We start from the raw sequence: 22,750 nt of genomic DNA, 5'->3' as shown, positions 1-22,750 counted from the left end.
AAGAAGTAATCCTAATTGTTTTCGGAAGCTTTTAATGTGATGAAAGCGAATAATTCACACAAGCACCTCACCGCATGACCTGGAATAAATCACCATACAACTTTGCCCTGCATAACGTTTCCAGATATGGGTTAAATTCAGCATCCGTCATCCGTCTAGCTATGAGAACAGCAGCAGCACTGTCTGCTAATCAGTGTAGCGTATCGCTAATTATGCTATTATGCAAATAAACCCCAAGCAGCAGGTTTCAGAAGAAGTCTGTGTCTGAAAAAGGTCAATAAAGGTCACAAAAATAGGATAACAACTCTCTTTTAAAAGTAAAATATGCAATTATTTCTCACATTGACGTTTTTTTTTTACTCATTACAAAACAAAACTCAAAGCCCAGACCTATTATGCATCAGTGAATCACTTGAGTTTCTACTGAAACGTCAATATTCACCCATCAAACCTCCAATCCAACAGTAAATAACTATAATTATGCTCATTATGCTACTTCAGCACATCATAATTTGTTTTCTTCATTCATTCACGCTGTATTTTTGTATAACAACCATCTTTACTGGCGTTTATGTCTTCCTTTCTAACTACCGCATGCTTCCTTTTTGTCAAAAGCTGCTTCGCAAGGTCACAATTCTGCTTTCATACAGTATGCTAGTCTCTCTCGAGCTGGGGTCTCCAGCAAAGTGTGAAGATGCTCACATAATCGAACATGAGCCAGACATGGCCGCATCGTTTGGGAACATTTTACAAACCATTCTGTCGGCGAAGTGTGCGAAAACACTCGTATGGTCAAGCTTCATTGGCGATAAATCAGACAATGCCATCACTTGCAGTCGCTTCAAGCTGTCATGCTCATGCAGGAGTGGCCGCCTGGTTAACGCTGCCTGGCACGACGCCTCCGCAGTGACTCACCCTCAGCAGCTCCTGGTTCTTCTCCTCCAGCTGGCATTCCAAGTGCCTCATTCGCTCCTCAATGCTCCCGTGACGCTCTTCCGCCTACAGTTGGATCACAGAATAGACATGACAGAAACGAGAAAAAAGAAAAAAAAACAGAGGCCACGATTATCCGTGTGCTTTGAAGCCTGAGGCCCAACAAAAAGAAAAGCAGTGGCAACAACACAAGCCAAAGCCTCTACCCCAAACTCAAAGATGGATATCTATTGTTTTAAAGCATAACTGGAAAGAGAGCTGATCGAAACAAAGAGGTGACGAGGAGAAAGATGGAGAACAAGGCCACCAAAGGACAGAATGAAAGAGGAAGAGAGCTGCTCCAGCGCTGCCAAGTATGAGCTCCAGCCAGAAGTGCCATGCAGCTGTCCCATGGTGGTAGAACAGCCAGAGCAGAATCCCAGTAAACACGCTCGCCACAAAACACTAATAAGATAAATGAATGAAATCTGCTCTCTACAGGAGTTGGCAGTAGCTGTGATGCCCTGTGGGACTACCTTCCTAAGAATGGAGTTCATGTCTTGGAGTTTAGCTTCCATAACAAAGTGATAATCATCAGGGGAGGAAGAGGAGCTGGAGTCAGACTATGTGGCCGAGGAAGAGGAGAGGGACATGTTGAAACGTCATGACATGACACCACATGGACACTTACAAAGGTACAGAAAAATCGAGAAATGAGGCCATCTGTGGGAATGGGTTAACCAAATGTGTGTTAATGTATGGATATATGTGCACGTTCTTACCTTGGTGAGGGCTGCTATCCTCTGGGCCAGTTCGGCCTCCACCTCTGGCAGCGTCTCGGCCTTCCTCATGGTCTGCTGGAGCTTCTGCTCTGCAAGCTCCAACCTCTCCTGTAGCTGCCGGTTCTTCTCCTCCATCTGCACACAAACACACAACAAAGACAAAGTCAGTTGTTGGCAACTCAGAGGATTAATGGGATATGTGTTCAGTGTGAGACTTTTCAAATTATTGAAATGACAAGCCTAACCGGAAGCAGAGCGACCCCAGCCACCTTGCACCTGATTCTGCATATTTTCTTAGTGTATGAGGGTCTATTAAGAAGTTTTGGGACTGTGCCTTTACAATTCAAACTCAATTTAAATTTGGTTGCCTCCCTGTCGAAGTAGCCTCCTTGTGCAGCGATACACAGCTCCCAGTGCTCCAGCAACATGTTCTCTAGAAGTTCCGTAATGTAAAGTACTATCTGTGATGAGTGTGGAGTCCTCCAAACTGTGCTGAAATCACAATATTATGCTGTAACGGCAAAAATCCTTAACATAATCGACATACTGTGATTCTGTGCAAGACACATTGGAGCACCCACATATCATTGTGTCATTGCGTCAAATATTCTCCTTCAAACACCTCAGGATGTAGGAGAACTGTAAACTTTGGAGGACTATCTGGGTCAATCCATAATTGTGGGACTTTTTGGATCATAGTTGACTTTTTTGCTGTTTTCAGGTCTAAAATCAACATGGCCGCCTATAACCAAACACCACATGGCATTTTTAGAGAAGATTCCTTTAAATATTATATATACAGTTCAGTAAAATTGAAATTGAAAGTTATTTCTAAAGATATTGTAGTAAACCTGTTGACATGCCATAAATCCACACTTGACTCACACACTACTTTATATTAAATAACTCAGAAAGCCTTGGAGTCTTGCCAGTCTTTCTTTAGGGAGGAAATGACATCATGTGGAGCAGGTCATGTGATCTGGAATTAACACACTTCCTTGAGAGGTGTTTTTGTAGTGGGAACTTAGTTAAAAGTGATACAATTTGTTATTTTCCATATGAAATTTGATATAATGCCACAAAAGAAATATCTGCCATGATTATATCATTTAACAAAAAGAACACAATCAAAACAACGTTTGAATAAGTACATTATATTATTATTTAGCTAATTAGAAGTTGGTTGTTAATAAATTCGGACGGTTATTTAGTTGACATTTCAGTGATATCCAGTCAAATTTTTGATCAACCCGCTGCTGTTTTTGCACTTGGTATAAAAAAAAAAAATCTTTTCAGATTAAAAAAAAGTTACATGACTTCACTCAATAATTAGCAGTAATTGCTATCTTTGAAATATAATACATATTCCATGATCTAAGCCCTCTAAAGATTCATGTAACAAATACTTGGCTTGTTGCTTATACACTTTGAGTCACTATGAGACTTTTGATGTGAACTATGTGCAGAAAGCTTTATTTTGAAATACTTATATATCATCACACATCTGAGTTAATTAATTCTACTAAAACAGGGGCTTTTTATATAAAAAATGTTGTGCTTACCACTGTGGGAATGTATATCATCATTAATTTATCCCAACAACAAGCAACCATGAAGACGGTGCTTTGCTTGCAATGGCAGCAAACAGCAGCGACAAATTAAAATCGGAGATCAGAAAGCAGAAGATGAATAAATTATGATAAAAAAAGCCCTTAGAAAATACCCTAAATATCCTATTTCAAATAGTCCCTTCAGTTAAAGGTTTTCCGTGTAGTAAATCAGAGCATTTACAGTATTTGTGTTGTGCCCCCCTCTGAGAAAACCACAAACGTCTCCTACAAAGACGGATCTCTTCCTTCTTTTCCCTTTAATGTCAGCAGTGCATCATTGCCTGTTAAAAAATAGAATCACAGATATTTGTCTGTTGTAGGAGGACTGGCTACTGAGGGCTCTGGCAGTGTGCCTCAGCTCGTCTTTAAAATAGCACCATAACAGAGTCAGAATAGCAGCAGCTCTGCACTTGCCAGGAGCGACAGTGGCAACTTTTACTCAGCAGATCCTGGTAATTGCCCCGATTAAGCATTCACATACAGTACATGCCATCATAAAGAAGGAAATGAAACCTAACATTCAGTGAAACTGCCAACAAGTGACTTATATCTCCCTGCTGCACATTAAGACTTCTCCTCCCGCCTTGCTTGAAGCAGTTTTAAGACTTTTTTTTGGAGCTGGCTTGGCAGCCTTTGCCATTAGCGACAGATGCTCTGCTCCCCAAAGCGTCGGGCCTGGCAGCTCAATATGCAATAATCAGACTGGAGTGGTGCGTTGTGTTGTGTATTTCGGTAAAATTTTCTATCTGAACCCATCCCATTGGTGTTTGGAATGACACTGGGGGAAGCATGACAGTTTGTTTTTGTTTGTGATATCCTCCCTAGATGCCCTTCTATCCATCTTTTTTGCCATTTTGCTCGCTATTCCTCCTCATCCCTTCATTCCTCTGTAGCAAAGGCCATGCCAGCACCCCCTGGACAGCTCGTCTTCAAACATCAGCGGCCTGATCCCGGGGTTCAGCTGCTGGCACAACAACAAGTAAAACCCATCGCACAGCCAGCGAACAAGCGTGCTCGTGTGTGGCAGCAGGAGCTCAAAGTCAAAAGCTTCAGGGCTTATTTAGGGGGTTCCTCAACACACTTATTTTCTAGATCAGAGTGCTATTTTCTCAGCACAGTTTTGATGATGTGCTTACAGTTGGTTGCGCATGTCAAAAAATGAAAGCTAAACATAAATGCTGCCAATAATTTGAAGGTGTCATGTGGTGGAATTCCATTTTTATTGTGTTTTGTGTTTGTTAAAGAGGTTTAATTCTGTCTGTAAAGCGAATAGGAACTTTACCGAGCTGCTACAATAGTAGAACTAATAGTTGTGTAGTTCAGATTTGACACAATCTTGACCCTTCACTTGTGAGGTGAGCCATTCCCAAGGAACAGCTGCCTCTCAGTATCTTCGGCTAACTCTAAAACGTCACAGCCACAAGAAGAACAGCAAATGTTTTTGCTATTTGCTGCATGACTGAACACAAAAGTCTTCATGCAGTCCCATTTGAACAACTGAAGATCTAGTTTGCTTTAATTCATTGCAATGTCAGCACATCAAAGGGAAAATCCTTAGTGTTAACATGCTGTGTGGTTAATGTGGCTAGCATTAGCATTAATTTTGACCATATAACCACAAGTCAAAAGTCTACGGAAATTGCAAGGCTGAGATTCAGAGATGGTGGAAACTTTAAGACCGTTTTGAAACCAATGAACAAGCAATAAGCACAAGAAACCATTCGGGTTGGTGCGGTTTTATATCACCTGCTATGCTTCAGTGCAACCAAAACAGACTAGTTGCTTACATCTGTTTGATTCTCTCCTGCTCTCTGTGCTCACATGTGCAACAGCATTTAGCCAAATTCCCAATAAAGCTGCGCAAATTTATACATAATCAATTTTTGTTGCCAGACAACAGAGCAAATACGAAATAATGACTGAAATGCAGCTCATTGAGACACAGATTTCATAAACAAAACATCATCTCACCAACGAGATATACGTGCGAGTTATAAACACCGGCTCTTGAGTGAATTCAGCGATATTAGTGTAAAACAATTACTCAAAAGGGAAGTTAGAAGTCATAAGAAGTCATGGTCACACACATTGACTGTCAATAATAGAAACAGAGAGAGTCTTCTTCCTGAAGGGGTCATGGACAGCTGCATTTAAAGCTACAAACATTTGAACAGCCCATTTAGAACCAGCTTACCAACGGGAATTATATAGTTATGCTAAAATGAACCATCTTTGCAGTATTTTGAGCTGAAAAATTGAAAGGCACACTCTGTTGACATGTGAGACTTTCACTAGTTTGCTGCGAAAGGAGCTTTAGCTGTGAAATTTGATGGTCTAAAGCACCTCCTATGCAGCAAACCCAAACACTGCTTGTGTGTCCCTGCGATTACTTCTGCTCTTATTAGTTTGATACTCTTTCCTTCCAGAGCTCAGCTGGTGCTTAAGCCCGCACTCATGAAAATGTCACTCAATCTTCTATGGCCAGGCAATTTATCTAATTGGCTGCAGTGAATCACAAAGAATCATCAAAAGGAGAATAAATCTGTACCATCTTTGATCACATTGTACAGCATTATGACTATTAAGGAGATGACTTTGAGCCATGTGGATCTGCTCAAACTAAACATTTAAGTGAAAAAAACTAAATCAAAATTCCTTCCCGCCAGTAGCGATTTCCTCTGACATTATCTGACACAATGTCAAGAGGTTGTCTCACTGCCAAACCTCTGTGGAAGAGCGCAAAGAGCTCTGCTAGCTGACAGGATCCATCTTACACAACCGGCTGCATTCACGGTTTTAATTCTTCACTGGATCCATTTAGATTTTGGAAAAATGTGACTGATGACGCAGCCGTGAATGGTCGGTTTCAGCTGCCACCTGGACCCAGAAAGTTCTAGAGCATTCTGAAGAACTTGAAAACGACCACGTGGCGTCACAGACCTTCATTTGACTTTACAGACCTGTCTGAGGAATGCCTCCTTGTTGGCCAACTCGTTCTCCAGTTTGTCGTTGATGTCGTGCACGGAGGTGGACTCTCGCTGGGCGCTCAGGTAGCGTTTCTCCAGCGTGACGATACGCTCCTCCATGTCCTCCTTCTGACACATGGCCTGCATGCAGAAAAACAGTGACGTCAGAGCAGGCCTACATCAACACAACAAACAAGCAGGGCTGGACCCAAATATTCAGTCGTTGTGATGCATCTGAAAATTAATTTTTGAGACTGAACACTCGGAATCATGTCACGCTTCACTTCGCCCGTGTTTGCAAACAGAAGACGAAATGCCGAAGATGGAGACATCCATGCTAATGGCAATACTGTCGGACTCCAAGATCAATGTGCTAAGGGAGAGATGGAGCGGTATTTGGTGAACTCTACTGGAGTGGAGTCCAGTCTGTCCCACTTGGATGGTGGAAACAAAACTGTGACTGCTATCCTAAACTGGCATTAGCAGGTTTTGGCATTACATTTTCTTGAAGGTTGACTACATTGTGAACAAAACCAGGAGTTCGCTCTTTCCTGAAAATGTAGATATGCTCATCTTCTTTGAACATGAAGAGAGTGTAGGGAGGCTATTGTAAATATATGCCAGTGTTTTGCACTACCTGTCTTATTCATATACATTATTAGAGTTAACATAATATAATTCATTAGGTAAACATGAAACTTGACATTTTCTAAATGTCCCATTGCCTCGCCAATTATTTGGTTAATCTTCATTAACTGGGCCTGAAATTCCTAACAGGAGCCCCGAAATTGCTATTCGGACCAGCCCTACAAACAAGATGAGAGTGCTTTTAAAACCTTTGGATGTTAAAGCGTACAAAAAGAGGAGATAAAAAAACACATTTGTAGCTGCTGCTCAGCTTAACTTAGAGTCAAATCGCCTGCAGCTCTGCCTCTCATTTGTAAACTCACAGAAGTGCTTTTGCACACATGAATTTTGCAGGTTATTATCCGCACAGGCTGATTACTTAATTTCATTACTGAACATGAATTATACAAACTGTAATCCAGGTGCATGTCATTAGTACTGAACCTCTTTAGTGTTTATTGCTGCTAAAGACAAAGGCGCAACATGTTTCCTCACATCTAGAGTTCAGTAGATCCATACATGACACTGCAGTATGATCTACACAAACAATATAGCTTCATAAAGCACAAACACACCGCTGTGATCTTCTATCTCGCACTGCTGCCGTGAAACAAGGCTCCCCCTACCCCTAGAATTTCTGGGAGTTAATTTCCTGCATGGAGAATTGTTCAGGACACAAACGGCACACATTGTTTCAAAGCCACACAAAATATAACAGTTACTCGGAGAAAAAAAAACTGCTGCTCTCAGAGGACGCAGTACTGGGTAATAACGCGCACTCGGACTGATAAGGATTCATTTGTCAGGCCATGATATCTGCCTCTGCCTACACTGTTGGCAATAATCATTCCAGCCGAGGGGCAATAGGGGCATCAGCTTATATTCACAACCAGCACACTTCAGTGAAATTCAGCAGACGTACTGTATACTGATTGAGCCCTTAACTAACGATTTATGACACGACTTTCTCATTACTCCAGGAAAGCCACTTTCAAATGATTCCTTTACATGTCCAGCAGCTCCAGAAGCAACCAGTGGTGGAAGCAGAAACAGCTGCTTGTATTGTGGGTCCTTGAGAAGTGTTTCTATGATCAGCCAATTTATGGTATATTTACAGGATGCATTACTATACGAGGTAGACTTTAACAAAGCAGAGCACTTTGACTCGCATGTATTCATGTGAGATACATGCAATCATACAGAAGGAGGCAGTGTGAGGGAGTATGCAAATAAAAGCCTTTTTTTAGGCCACTGCTAGCCTTCTTTGATGTCTCTCTTCCGAGTGTTCTTCCCTTGCAAGTGTGTATGTGCAAGTGTCCTCACAGAGAGTGTGTGTGTGTGTGTGTGTGTGTGTGTGTGTGTGTGTGTGTGTGTGTGTGTGTGTGCTGTAACCTCTTTGATGTCCCTCTGGTACTTGTTGTTCATCTCCTCTGACTTGATGAGGTCCTTGCGGGCGGTCTCCAGCTCCTGTTCCACCTCGGACACCCGGGAGGAAAGCGAGGACATGCGCTCCTTCATCTGGGCCAGCTCGTAGTTCTGCTTCTCCAGCAGGTCCTGAAGCTCCACCACCTGGCTCGCCTCGTGGGCTGACTCCAGAGAGCCGTTGGACAGACGCTGAGGGAGAGGGAGAGAGAGACGAGCAGGAAAAGGTGAGCAAACAGGGAAAGAAAGGTTGGCCAAAGAGCTGTGAAAGTGGCCTGAAGCGTACAGTCAGCCTGGATGTGGGGATGTTGCTGGATTATTTAGTTTATCTCATGTGCAAATGAATTTCAGGAGGAATTTAGGGTTCAAATCTTTGGACAACTGCTGAAAACTGAACTAAATTAGTTGAACTTGTATTTGTTGTCGATGCACTTGGTACAAATTTGTAATCATCTCTCAGTCGAACTCCCCAGAGTTATGGATGATATTTCCTGGAACTGTACTGTAACGAGCCTGCAAAACCTACAAATGTTGTTTTCTTTGGACAGATCAGGGTTCTCGCCAGCGCATTTCAGCGTAACGGCCCGTTACGCTGTCAGTTTAAAAGATTACGCTGTGATTAGGGCCGCTACGCTGTTATTTTGACAGATAACGCCATGTGGGTTTGTTTTTATCAACTGGGTGCCTATCTCAGTTAATTTATGTCTCCCCACCTCAGCTGTACTTTCCTGTCCATTGACCCGTTCCCGTCTAAAATTAAGAGTCGCTTCCAATCTCGGGGTTACAATTAGCATGTCTCGGTTGTTTCCGTGATGCCATGTATGGTGAATAGTGACCTAAATCACGAGCATGTGGAGGACCTGCGTGGCGCTCATTGGCTGACATCTGGGCTGGCCGCTCGCGAGATTTAATGAAGGCTATTGCGCATGCACGTGTGGGAGGACCTGCCATTATGATGTAAAAAAAAAATCCTGGTGAGAACCCTTGAGATAAAGTATCCGATCAGCTGTGTCCCACATTTCCAGTATTTATGCTTGGAGTCTGCTGGCAAGGATACATATTCATTGTATTGATTGTACTGGATTGCTCATCTACCTGCATGGCTGAACATTTACAGTTGAAAAGGCAGTTCAAAATCATGCAATTAGCAAACCACAGAAGCTGTAATCTGGGATATCCAGTACCTATAAAGAGAATTCACCCTCCTTATAAGTTTTTCCCTTTTATTGCTTTTCAACATTGAATCACAGCCAATTTTTTTTTTTTAAAGAATAAAATTAAACAAAAATATATATGGATCCAGACTATAAGCTGCATCACTGTCAAAATCTATTCAATTGGTCTTTGTGTCATTTCTGACCTTCCTTGAAAATTTCATCCAAATCCATTGTTTGGTTTTTGAGTAATGTTGAGCACAGAAGGACAGACGTACGCCAATTGTCACATAACTCCACCTTCAGATATTTATGGATCTTTTCATCTTGAACTGCTTCGTAATCGTCTTGAATAGTGTTCTGTTTGTTTCTGCAACTTCAGTACACAAATCAATAATCTAAGGATTTTAAAATGTGCCATCAAATCACTTTCTCATTGAAGGTTTTAAGAAAGTTTTGATGGGTCTAAAAGCAAAAAAAAAAACAAAAAACCCTCAAGTAAATCAATAAAGGATCAGAAGTTTGAGATCTGAAAGCAGAAAAACAGACACATTATCAAGACTAAGAGTGAAGCAGATGGAAAGCAGTTTTCACATTTCCTGTCATGCCTCAGGTTCCCATGGCGAATTCAAGTGGGCCTTGACAAATCATTCTCGCTTCCACTTCAGATACCTTGTCTTCTTTTGGGAGTTACACACATTAGCACTCTAATAAATTCGAGTTCAGGAGCTCAAGGCTTTGGCTCTTCCCCCTGCTTTGGTTCTGGATGGCGAGAAAGAATGGATGACAGAGAGTCACACCAGACTCCACTGGAGAAATTGCTTCGACACTTGTATTAGTAATCTGATCTGGTCTCTGCATGAGGTAGATTAATGAGGGGGATACCGGAGAGATTCAGCTTACACAGGGAAGATTAAGACGTTAGAAGTGATCGCCACTAAATAACAGTTTGAAATACCAAAGCTGTTGTTAATGTAGGACTGAGGAAAAGTGATCTCTTCATTCTCTGTCTTCCTCTGAGCCTCCTCTGTAGCAGGAGCAGCTGCCCATCCTCAACTATCCATCTGCGAGGACAAAACCTAATTGGGCCTCTCTGTCTGCTGCCGCTGATCAATGATTCACCTGAGCAGGGAACAGGACCCATTAAATCACACGGCTGATTTTAATACCGACACGCCGGCCGCTCATAAAAGACAGACTTCAAGAATTTAGTCCTTCTTTATTGCTGGAATGCCTCAGCTGTCCCACAGACGATACGTCACGCAGCTCTGGCTCCCATTACTGCACTCGTTTCACAGTCTCACAACATTAAGACACCTGTTTTTTATTTTATTTTATTTTATTCTAGGACTGGGAAGTTTTAAATGGACAGTCTTTTATGTGACCGGCAAGAGCAATCTGAGATTTTGAATGCTCCCTTGAATTATCTTTTACTTTTAACTGCTCTGAAGTTGTCCAGTTTCAGAGGTATTTGAAACATCTGCTGCCTCTCCAGGATAATGGAGGAGATTAGATTTTTCCCAGAAATGAGAAATGTCCTAGGAATGTGCTTTTCCAGAAACAATGGGAGACATTGGAATTTCAAAGCAATATTTCTCTTCACAGTGAAGTTTGTGGGATAATCAGGGGACTAGGAACATCCTTTCCCCAGTCTAGACCTGTTGATTTGCATTTCCTTACCCCTGCGAGCACCACAGACTTAATTCAATTAACCTTCATCTTACTCAAGTGGATCCAAAGGTCAGAGACACACAAAACACAGGCAGTGAATATGCAGCAAAGTCGAATCCATCAGAATTTAAAGTCCTGCATGAAAAATCCTATTTAAATCCTATTTAAGTACTACTATATGACATTATAAGCTTATTTATGCATCACTTTGTCAGCAATATGCTACCGCTGGAGTATACTTAGCTTCCTTATTGACATTTTTACATTCAAGGACAGTAGATAAATCTGAGGATTTGTCAGATGATTAATGAGAGAGGAAAGAAGAAAGAACAAAGCCCGGATACACAGAGAGAAGGTGAGAAACCAAGAGAAGTGAGACGTTTAGAGGGGAAAAAAGATCACTATTTAGTGGAGCTGTTAACGACTCACAGGCATCTGGAAGCAGAGCCTGATTTCAGCTTTTCGTACGAAGCTATAAAGGTCTGAAACCACTGATTTGACCTTGTAGATTATCACTGTGCCACACTGGACAGAAGAGATGTTTAAGTCCTCTCTACTCCTACCCAGGGTTATACTGATTGAAGAGAAGAGAAGAGACGAGACGAGACGAGACGAGACGAGAAGGATTTATCTTTTGCTATGTGTTGTATTTTGAGTATTATATTGTTCACTGTGTAAAATCTTCATCTTGAACGTAACTACAGCTGTCACACAAATGGAGTAGAGCATAAAGTACAATGTCTCCCTCTGAAATGTAGGTAGACTGAATTATAAAATGGCATAAAATGTAAACACTGAAGTGAAGTACATTAAAATTTTACTTACAGTGTTTGAGTGAACGCACAACCGTTCAAAAGTTTGGGGTCACTTAGAAATGTCTTTATTTTTGAAAGAAAAGCAGTTTTTTCAATGAAGATAACATTAAATGCATGATAAATCCAGTCTAGACATTGTTAATGTGGTAAATATCTCCATAGGGGTACAGAGGAACATTTCCAGCAACCATCACTCCTGTGTTCTAATGCTACATTGTGTTAGCTAATGGTGTTGAAAGGCTCATTGATGATTAGAAACCCTTGTGTAGTTATGTTAGCACATGAATAAAAGTGTGAGTTTTCATGGAGAACATGGAATTGTCTGGGTGACCCCAAACTTGTGAACAGTAGTATGTACTTAGTTACTTTCCTTTGTTGACATAAAATAAACCCTACGCATGCTTAAGTTGAAATTATAGCTCTATACATTGAGTAATTAAAGAACAGTTTTGAGGTATTATGTGTAATTTTATGCGACCTGACATTTAACTGCTTTAGTCATGAATATCAGTACTTCTTTCATACATGCTAACTCTGTTGAACCAACCCATTAAAAACCACTTTAAATGACTACTTCAATGATATGAAGGGTTTATTTGCAAAAACAGGTAACTCTGTTTTCAGAAAAATCATTTTTTATAGTTTACTTGAGATAATAATAATAATAACACTAATAATTAATTTTTTCTCTATTTTTTTCATGTATTTTTCTACTGAGTCAAATCCACTCAACTTCAGTTTGATTGATATCATCTCAAGTAAGCAATAAAAAAAAAGTTGTCTGAAAATTTATCAAAATAGAGTTATCTGTTTTTGCAAATGAACTCTTCATATGGAAACCATAAGTATAAGTGGTTGAAAACCAGAAAAAAGAAAAGAAATAGAAACATTCACCTCTCGTCTCAAAAGTTGCCCCAAATGAAGGAGTTGGGAGCTTTTTGATGCCTGCAATAGTGAAAACTGGAGCCAAAATGGCTGTAAACCACTGCTGCAGGCAGTTTAGTGTGAATGAAACCCAATGAGAACACGAATAAAAGCAAGACAGTTATTAAAAGAGGAGCTATAAAGGCTACGTTTATGCGCAGTTTAACTTGTTCATAAAACACGACAAATGCAGTAGTGGGACGCAGCCATGCTGAAATAATTACATTATTTGAATGTTTGCATATTGTTTCCATTCTCATGTTCCCAAAACAGTGTGATTTAAAAAACAGGCACTACATCAATCTTTAAAGCATGTCCAGAATGTGTCAGCGAAAGGCAGTGAAAATAATTCAGAACCACTCCTGTGCTGGATGATTACGAAATGAAAAATTAACAAGGTGAAGCTACCGGCTTCATGTGTCAGTCTGCGTGTGCTATCTGTCGAGGAGATCCGTCGCTGTGCTAAAGGTTCAAGAGCTGAGAGATTCACTCGAGAAGCGCTTGTTTTTTCCCTCCCTTCTCACTTCTGACCCCCTCCCCTCTCGGTGACCTCTGTCTACCTGTCACATTAATGACAGCCTGGTGAATCCGCGCATTCGTTTCTCAAATCACGTGGACAGCGTTGTGCGTTTGGAGAAGACGCACGATCGAGACCGTCATCCTCCCCTGATGCCACATCCCTGTCAGCCCCTCCAGCCGCACTGACACCCAATAACACAACCGTCACTCCAAGGTTACTGATTCTCCTTCACAACAAAAAAAAAAAAACCTTCATGAAGACGAACACAAACACGTGTAAAACAACATCATATTAGCTTCTTTTATCTCCACAGAACAGAGCAGATGATAGCTGTCTCCTCATTACCGCATCCCTTAGCAGGAACACTCTTCATCTCTTTACTCCCAACGTTTCTCCCCCAAAAGCTACACCCCCCCCCCCCCCCCCCCCCCCGAGGAGACCAGCCAAGTAATAGCATCTCCATTGATCTACCCAGGTATCCTCCGCTGCCGTCTGCATGTTAAATTCTTTTTTCTTTCCCAGCGTCTACGTTGGCCTTTGAGCTCGGTCGAGTCCGGTTCTGACGCTCCTGACATGAAACAGCATCGGTGTAATCTAGTAAATGTTGATGCAGCTACACCTCTGCTTTTAAATTAATAATCAGGGGGGATTTGTATTCAGCTGTGTCCTCCTGGATAACAGGAGAGGCTGAGATCACAGCGAGAGCTTTCACCTGACTGTAGATCACCTTCAGGATGCCGCCTAAATATATCATGATCAGATATATTTCAAAAGGTTAGAATGACAAAACACCAACATACAGGAGTTTTACCACCAAAAGAGCGGCGTGGACTAAACGAGGACTAGCTGGTGCTGTGATTTTCAAACTGAAGACCTCTGTGGGTAATGTCTAACCGCCCACGTAAATATGTACATGTTAAATGCTGTGCACATTTTGGGAATATATAAAACCTTTTCTGCAACCATAGCAACAGCTGGGCATATTCGTGGTCATGCCTCATTTATTGAATAAAATGAAGAAGAAAAAAAAATTTTTTGACCCTCAGAACTCCCAAAACCTGCAGTTTTCTTAAGAAAAAAAAAAGGGGGAAAAATGGTAGAAATTACTGTATTTATTAGAGCCAGAAAGTTGAACTGAAACACACACGTTTTGTAATAATCTTTTTCCCTATATTTCACTGAGGAAGCTCACCTTGCCGTGGACCTTCTGCTGAGCTTCACTGCCCTCCAGAATGTCCTCTCCTCCCTCTCCAGATGCCACTTTCCTCTGGATGTGAGCATTTTGCTCCCGTAAGGCCACAATCTGCAGGAAACACAAAAAGCAGGTCACGAAATGGGAACAATGTAAATATGCCCACATGCACAAAGGAACACAGGGTTAATACTGGATGAGAAAAAAAAGGTCAGACTTTAAGCGGATATTGCATTGGTTTTCTTTGATTGTGGCTGAACAGCAGCAGCCAAACCTGCTGAAGACACCTCAGTTAACCAGTCAGTTTTCCTTGTTATGCAATACTAGTAATTACAGCGTGTCCTCATGACAAAGGAACGTATGGAACTTGGCTTTAACAGCATGAGGATAGAAGCATGTGAGCACTGATACAATCACTGTAATTATCATGTTCTGCAGACCTCATGCTTCATCTCACCACCTTCTGTAACTGTCCTAAAGTCATAATCCTGTCAGAGGGGTGACCGACAACAGTAATAATAACATGCTCCTTCCTTCACAAACACCGTGTGATTACCGCTCTCCTCACGATAAGGAACTGGAAGGTAGACGGTGTGCTCGGTTGCTGCTTGTCTCTCATAAACAATCTGAAACCCCTGACACTTCCTTCTACCTCTTCTTTCCAAAACAAGACTTTCCAGAACCTAAAAGAAGAGAATAGGGATTCGTAGCAAACAAATCATTAAAAATGACAAAAAAATGGCAGCTTCCTCCATCCATCCTCCTAAAGCTTCACTGAATACTTCAGTAAATTGCTGCAAATACATCAATCTGCGTGGGCGTCGAATGTGTCAGTTCTCCTCAAGCCGCACTGAAGTAAACACTCCAGTGCATCTCTGAACACCACTACAGGGACGGAGAAAAGCACACAGCTATAGTGTAGCATTACTGCCCTCAGTGTTGTGACAGTCTTCTGGACAGACATGCCAAGCTTCTCCCTGCAGGAACCTGGAGGGCAGCTGAGTAATCAGGGAGACTGAACTCACCTGCAATGGCTGCCAGACGACTGTAAGGAAGCCGGTGTTAGTCAGCCAGTCTCCCTCTATTCTTGTCTTACACCTTTTCAGTTGGCATTTAGTGTATTTTCTATTAATAAGTCAAAACAACAGCCATTGAGCCAAAGTGCTTTCCAAAAGAGAGCCTTAAACTAGTTTAAATATTATGGTTGAGGCCCTGAAGTGCTTTTTATGATGCTAATTCATCTGATTAACTTCAACATTCCAGTTAAAATTCTACAATTGGTGATAATCTGTTGTTGTTTTTCTGTCCCCAATAAGCCAGACTAACCTGGATGTTTTTTTAAAATGTGCATAACTGTCTGATTTTGCTTTTGCAGCTCAACAAGTCTCGAAAGCTCATCACAGAAAACAATTACAGTCACAGAAATTGGCACTTCTAAGTTAAAAAGCAAACATTGCACGCTTTTCTCTCTACTAGAAAAGAAACATGCGACGTGCTGGTAGCATGATGTGATTAAAGCTGCATCATGCTGGTTTTACTCTCACAAGCTTTGGGAATGCTTTAATCTCTAAAATATTCAGGATTCGCAAATGCTTGTTCTCCCTTTTTGTCTTTTTTTTGGGACAAATTCAGCAGCATATCTTTGCAGCGAAAGGAGCCTGGGTAGAATCAACGACTGTCGATAAATGAAACAACGCTCCCAAGTGACTGTGAGAGACCTTAACCTGCACTCAATGACACCAAAGTGCAAATCACAGTTTCTGCCAGGAATCCTTCAAAGTGGAACGCAGTAAGTGAGATCATCTACAACAGAGATGGTTTATTTACACTCAACTTTGCCAGCAACAGCTTGGCTTCTCCTTCACCGCTGCACAATGCCTACAGAGCGTCTCCGTTCATTATTTTTAACGAGGGCACGATTATGCCTCCGTATGTTCCTGCACCATTATTCTCAGATTGTCTGTAATTTCTCCAGCTCAAAGATCAAACGCGAACACCACCCCTGACATAAAGGCACGACAAATGACGAAGGGAGTGCTACAGATGCATGTCCAGCTCTGAAATTACAGAAAGCAGAAGTTTGCCAGATGCAAAATGAACACAGTGTCTTATTACTTCTTTTTGATGCGGTTGACTAGCTCTCATCAAAGGAAAGCGTCTGATGGAAGGAGATAAGAAGGACAAGAGGCACCGACAAGAAGAGTCATGATTTCCTTATCTGTGTTGAACACTTCTGTGCTGAACTGAGAGGAGGTAATGTGATGAAGGAGGACGAGTGAAGGGCGTGCGTGTGTGTGTGTGTGTGTGTGTGTGTGTGTGTGTGTGTGTGTGTGTGTGTGTGTGAGTGTGTGAAAGAGACATAAAATGACCACAAAATGATGACAAAAAAACAAAAAATGAGAATGAAGACTACAAAATAAAACAAAATGACCACAAAAACCACAAAACTACCACAAAAACACACAAAATTACCACAAAGAGACATAAAAAAATCACAAATTGATGACAAAAACCAAAAAAACTAGTGCAAAGACTACGAAAACACACAAAACAACAAAAAAAACACACTAAATTACTACAAAAACACACCAAACCTGCCTCAAAAAGACACACAATGACTACAAAATAAAACAACAAAAAATCACATAATGACAACAAAATCACACAAAACTATGACAAAAACACACCAAACTACCAGAAAGAGACACAAACAGATCACAAATTGATGACAAAAACAAAAAACAGTACAAAGACTACAAAAACAGACAAAACTACCAAAAAAAACCCACACAAATTTACCACAAAAACATACTAAATTACCACAAAAAAAATCACTAAATTTGCCTCAAAAAGGCACATAATGATCACAAAATAAAACAAAATGGCCAGGACACAAAATGACAACAAAATAACACAAAACTACCACAAAGACACATAAAAAGATCACAAATTGCTGAAAAAAAAAACAAAAAGCTAGAACGAAGACAACAAAAACACCCAAAAGTACCAAATAAACTATACTAAATTACCACAAAAACACATTATATTGCCACAAAACACACTGATCCTGCCTCAAAAAGACACACAAAAACCACAAAATGAAACAAAATGGCCAAAGACAAAAAATGATGACAAAAACACCAAAAAATAACACAAAAATGACTACAAAGTCCAACAATATGGCCCCAAAGAGACAAAAAAGACCACAAGATGAAAACAAGAAGACAAAACTAGCACAAAGACCACAAAATACAACTAAATGACCACAAAAACACACAAAACAACCACAAAAAGATAATATGGAGACAAAAACACACAACACTACCACAAGATACAAGATGACAAAACTAGCACAAAGACAACAAAATGGAATTAAGTGGCCACAAAAACACACAGAACTCCAACAAAAACACACAGAACTCCAACAAAAACACACAAAACTACCACAAAAAGACACAAAGTCTCAACAGAAAGACACAAACTATTCAAAAAGATACAAAATGACAACAAAAAGACACAAAGCTACCACAAAAAGACATACAATGTACACTGTCCTAATACTAATACATTCATGATGCACAACTGAGCTGTGGCTGTGTGTGTCTGTGTCTATGATTTGTTGCAATAAAAGTGTGCCATACTGCAAAGAGGTTAGTTTTAATTTCTCTCTGTTTGCAGCCATGGTTATGTCGTTTCCACAGAGGTGCAGGACTTCACATTATACTATCACAATGAGTAAAAATGTGTCCGGTAGGAAATGCCCAGAAGAGGGAAAGAGACTAAATATAAGAAGTCAAGCTTCCAAGATCTACTTTATTGTTACAGTATTACTTGATGACCTCAGTATGGGAATTTCAAACATGAATGGAATTTGCTTTCAAGGTTACGTGTGCAATTGCTCTTCCACCATTCAGCCAGTACTAATGGACCTTCTCTAGGAAGAGAAGTGCAGCTGCCGGAGGCAACCGCTGCAGATGTAGAATCCATCCCTGTACCTATAGAAGTACTGTAACCTCTGCTGCCTTTGGAAATGCAGAAGAGCAATGCCCACTGCATTCTGAACCCTCTAAAAGACAACTACGGTGATAGCATGAGGACAAATTTGAACCAGAAACAGTTTTGGTGATAATCTCTCTTTGTTTTTCTGTCCCCCATAAGCCAGACTAACCTGGATGTTTGCTTAAAACATGCATGACTGCCTGATTTTACTTGTGCAGATCAACAAGTCTCTAAAGACGCTTTGTTGCAATGACACAGAAATGTTTAACTAATCTGTGAATCCAGACCATATGCTGCATCACTGCCAAAATCTAATCGGTTGGTCCTTGTATTATTTATGACCTTCCCTGAAAATTTCATCCAAATCCGTTAGTCCATTCTATAGTAATGTTGTGCACAGACAGACAGACAGACGCCGATAATCACATAACTATGCCGTTCCTTGGTAGAGTAATAAGTGGTTCAAAGACTGGAAAGTTCAAAACATGATTTTTACAGGTTCTAGCTCTAATAAATTGTGGAATTCTGGCACTCATTGGTAGGCTTTTTGACTCGTTTTGGTTAAAAAATAAAAGCGTTGTTAAGCTGTTAAGATTTTTATAGGTTCTTGTTTTGTTTTTGCTTATTTATTTAAACAGTTTTTTTTTGGTACTGTAATTATTTTGCTTGTGATTGGTACAAAAATAGCTTTTGATCCGCCTCTGCTGATTAATACCCACTGTCATTTATAAATAAGCAAATAATCAGCCAACAACAGCTCACCCTCAGACAGATTCCACCACAGTCCAGATTACAGCAAATTGCAATCACGAGCAGTAATCAGCGTGTTGCCACTTAAACACCTGAGACCACACGAGGTCAGGGGCCGATGGTTCCATAAGGCGTGGCCGTGTTGTCCAAATCCCCCCGCAGGGAGAAGGGACTCAGACCAGACCTCCATCCCAAATCAATTACCAGTCTGCTGGCTCACAGCTCCGCCCGCCTCCCTGGAGCCTCTGAAGTGTGGACATTTCTATTCGGTGAAGCCGCTTTAACCACCCCCTCCACCGCCTCAAGGTCCAATCACTCATCCGTCCGCAGCTCTGACAAGTGTGCTGTTAAGCATTTATGAGGGACAGCCTCACAGATGTACTGTACGCTTTCTCTAACCTTGGCTGTGTGATGTGAGAAAATCCTTCAAAGTGTACGTCTCTGTCAGGGACTTTACAGTTCGGTTAAAAAGCAGACTTTGTTCAGAAGCTGTCAGAGAAAAATGAGAGACAGCTGTAGCAACCAGCGGTCTGAAATATTATTTTTTTAACTGTTTGCTCCTCTTGTAAATGCCTCTCCCTGTCTCGACCACTCCAAGCGACTGGAGCATCGACTTCCGTAAAACAAATGGGTCAATATATAACTGAGGGACTTGTGAAGTCCATGGGATATATCTTGAGTACACTTTTGTTAAAATGAAAAAAAAAAAAATGTTTTTTATGTTCATTATGATCATGTCTTTACAAAATCCGTAATTATTTATTAAGGAAATAATCACTTAATAATAAAAAAATGACTGGATATCACTAAAATGCAAACTAAATAACCATACAAATTTAATAACAACCGTCTTCTAATTAGCTAAACAATAATAAAATGAGTTTATTCAAAAGTGTTCTGATTGTGTTCTTTTTATTAAGTTCAGATAATCATGACAAATATTTCTTTTTTGGCATTATATAAAATCTTATATGGAAAATAACAGATTGCATCACTTTGTATAAAATATTTAGAAGAATCTTGCTGTAAAAATGCCATGTGGTGTTTGGTTATAGGCGGCCATGTAGATTTTAGGCCTGAAAACAGCAAAAATGTCAACTCTGATGCCCGCCGACTATGTTACCAAACGTCTGGCAGTTATATATTGACCCATATCATTACAGTTTGTCTGCTGTGCCTCACTTTCTTCGCTTCTCTCTCTTCTCCTCACCATGTCACATGTGTTTGGACTGAGGGCGCCCTCATTAACACACACCAACACACAACCTGCCTCTGCTTCCCACCTGCCATCTCTATTTCTGTCCTCTGCCTCCCTTTGCTCTTTTGCCATTTCCCCCTGTCTCCTCTCCAAACCCAATCTCCGCCCGTCCATCCTCCCTTCTCCCCTCTTGTTCTCCTCTCCTTGCTGACTTTTATTCTAGGCTCCAGTGTCAGACTGGCATGTCTGATAGGCTGTGAAGTGCCAGCCTGAGGGCTTTTTCTCAGCTGGAGCAGGACCATCTGCAGTGTGAGAGCTGCTCCAGCACTTGCCGGCCTGAACCAGGAGGCTGAGGAGGCCCCCGCAAGACCGCAGTCGCTGCTACGCTTCAGCCACTCCTGGGTTATTTCAGCCTGTTCCCTGGAAAGTCGAGGGCAAGCGAAGTCTTGTGGAGCTGCTGATCTATAATTCAGGATGCATCTCTGGACACTTTTAAGGACACATGCATTAGATTTGAGTGCATCCCGCACATGTCGTATTCTGCCTTTTAATGTTGTAGATTGTTTTTAGCCTGCTAAATCCCCACAAACATCCAGTAGGTTTTCAAGGCATGTTATTGTTTGGAAAAAAAAGCCAAATCACAGCATTTACTGAGGCCAGAAACTGAGAGAATCATGGGATTTTCAACCTTCAAATGGTCCTTGAAGTAATCATGTGTGACATTCAGTTCCATCAGGGAAAATAATCAAATCAAAGCATAAAATCCTGATATTGAATTTTAAAAAATGCATTACGCTATGTGCCGTACTTCAACCATTCACTCTAAACACTGACATGCTATAAAAAAAACTTCCTTCATACAGCTGTGAAGCCATTAGTGACCCACCTACAACTAGCAAGTTGTTAGTTGTTATCTATCTATCTATATTTGTTATCGGTTTTTGACTAGACAGGGTTGAACTGCAGGCTGTATTTGCACAAAGCAAATATGAGGTGAGCATGCAAACAAATGTATCTTTTTTCCCGGTACAGGTAACACTTGTGGGTACTTGGAAAACCGTTGTCCACGTTGATTCCACATTCACAACATTTCTATTAAATACATAAACAAATGTACCCTTTTCTAAAACGATTTTTGATGAACGGTGTCGTTTTATGTGACTTTTTCCATTTCTTACGTTACAGGTGTCATTTAGAGTTCCTGAGATGTTTCATTTTAGTACATTTAAAGTACTTTTTTTTCAAATGCAACAAATATTCAGATATGAGTATGAAAACAGCCTGTTGACCATCATTTGAAAAGAGGAGATCAAGTCCATTCATGTGTACATTCATCCACAGTAACTGAGGATACACTGACACACAAATACTACACCAACACTTACAAATATACACAAAATCATACAATAAATATTTATGATCTTCGATAAAGCTGGCAGCTCCTACCTCCTGATTGGCTGCTGTGAGCTCCTCCTCCAAGGCGGACACCCTCTCCAGCGACACTCGGAGCCTCTCTCTTACCTGAAAACCAAAACAACACGTATCCTGATCTCCTCACTGATGGACCACATTATTAACATGCATTTGCACAGAGGTGACTTCACTGTAAAGAGAAAAATGCAGTGAGTATTTTCCCCTCTGACTGCTGTTTAGATTCCCCTCTCAGCAATAATAAAAATGCAGGAGAAGGAGCTGCTGTCCCTTTTTCCTCCCTTGGCCTCACAACAACACTCTGCCGCGGCTTCAAAGCAGCATTATGAAGCTCTTACGGCTTTTAAAAGCACCATTTGCTGAGAGAAGATTCCCCCTCTTGCACTCCTCTCGTCGTCTGTGTTTGTCATGACGGCGATGGAACAATTACTTGCACCGCGTGGCGACTGTGGACCTCTGCTGCTGAGGCCCGACAGGACGCCACATCTCAGAGGATCCTGGATTAAAAAGTTAGCTGGGGTCCACGTTGGGATGCTGCCCAAGACGGCTTTTATTACCTTGAACAGCATGCCGTTGGACACACTTTATAAATGATGGCTTTTAGAGGAGAGGATGAATGGTGGTGATATGGGGAAAGAGGTGAAGGTCAAAAATCAGCAGGCTGGGACGTTTAGCGGCTAAAACCAACAAACTGTAGCAGGAAAGTACAGAAATGACAGAGCAGGCATCATCGGGAATGAGATAATTTAAACATCAGTTTGTAAAGACACAATAATG

The 22,750-nt window shown here is 41.0% G+C and overlaps 1 protein-coding gene across 7 annotated transcripts in view; it reads right to left on the bottom strand.

The window, feature by feature from the left end:
• ppfia2 (PTPRF interacting protein alpha 2) overlaps positions 1-22,750 on the bottom strand; it is a 233,186-nt gene that overhangs the window by 49,942 nt on the left and 160,494 nt on the right. For all 7 annotated transcript variants that reach the window (XR_007943621.1, XM_051951530.1, XM_051951543.1 and 4 more), the window contains 6 exons: positions 21,989-22,063; positions 14,596-14,706; positions 8,290-8,511; positions 6,265-6,411; positions 1,695-1,829; positions 916-999 (listed from right to left, as the gene is read on the bottom strand). Coding sequence is in view for 6 of the 7 variants with exons in the window: in XM_051951530.1 (XP_051807490.1) it covers positions 916-999; positions 1,695-1,829; positions 6,265-6,411; positions 8,290-8,511; positions 14,596-14,706; positions 21,989-22,063 (774 nt within the window). In the remaining variant the exon portion in view is untranslated. The remainder of the gene's footprint in view (positions 1-915; positions 1,000-1,694; positions 1,830-6,264; positions 6,412-8,289; positions 8,512-14,595; positions 14,707-21,988; positions 22,064-22,750) is intronic.

Source organism: Acanthochromis polyacanthus, chromosome 1, assembly GCF_021347895.1.
Source record: "Acanthochromis polyacanthus isolate Apoly-LR-REF ecotype Palm Island chromosome 1, KAUST_Apoly_ChrSc, whole genome shotgun sequence".
NCBI lineage: Eukaryota > Metazoa > Chordata > Actinopteri > Pomacentridae > Acanthochromis > Acanthochromis polyacanthus.
Note: the sequence above shows the minus strand (reverse complement) of the source record. Positions and strands in the feature narration are given on the sequence as shown.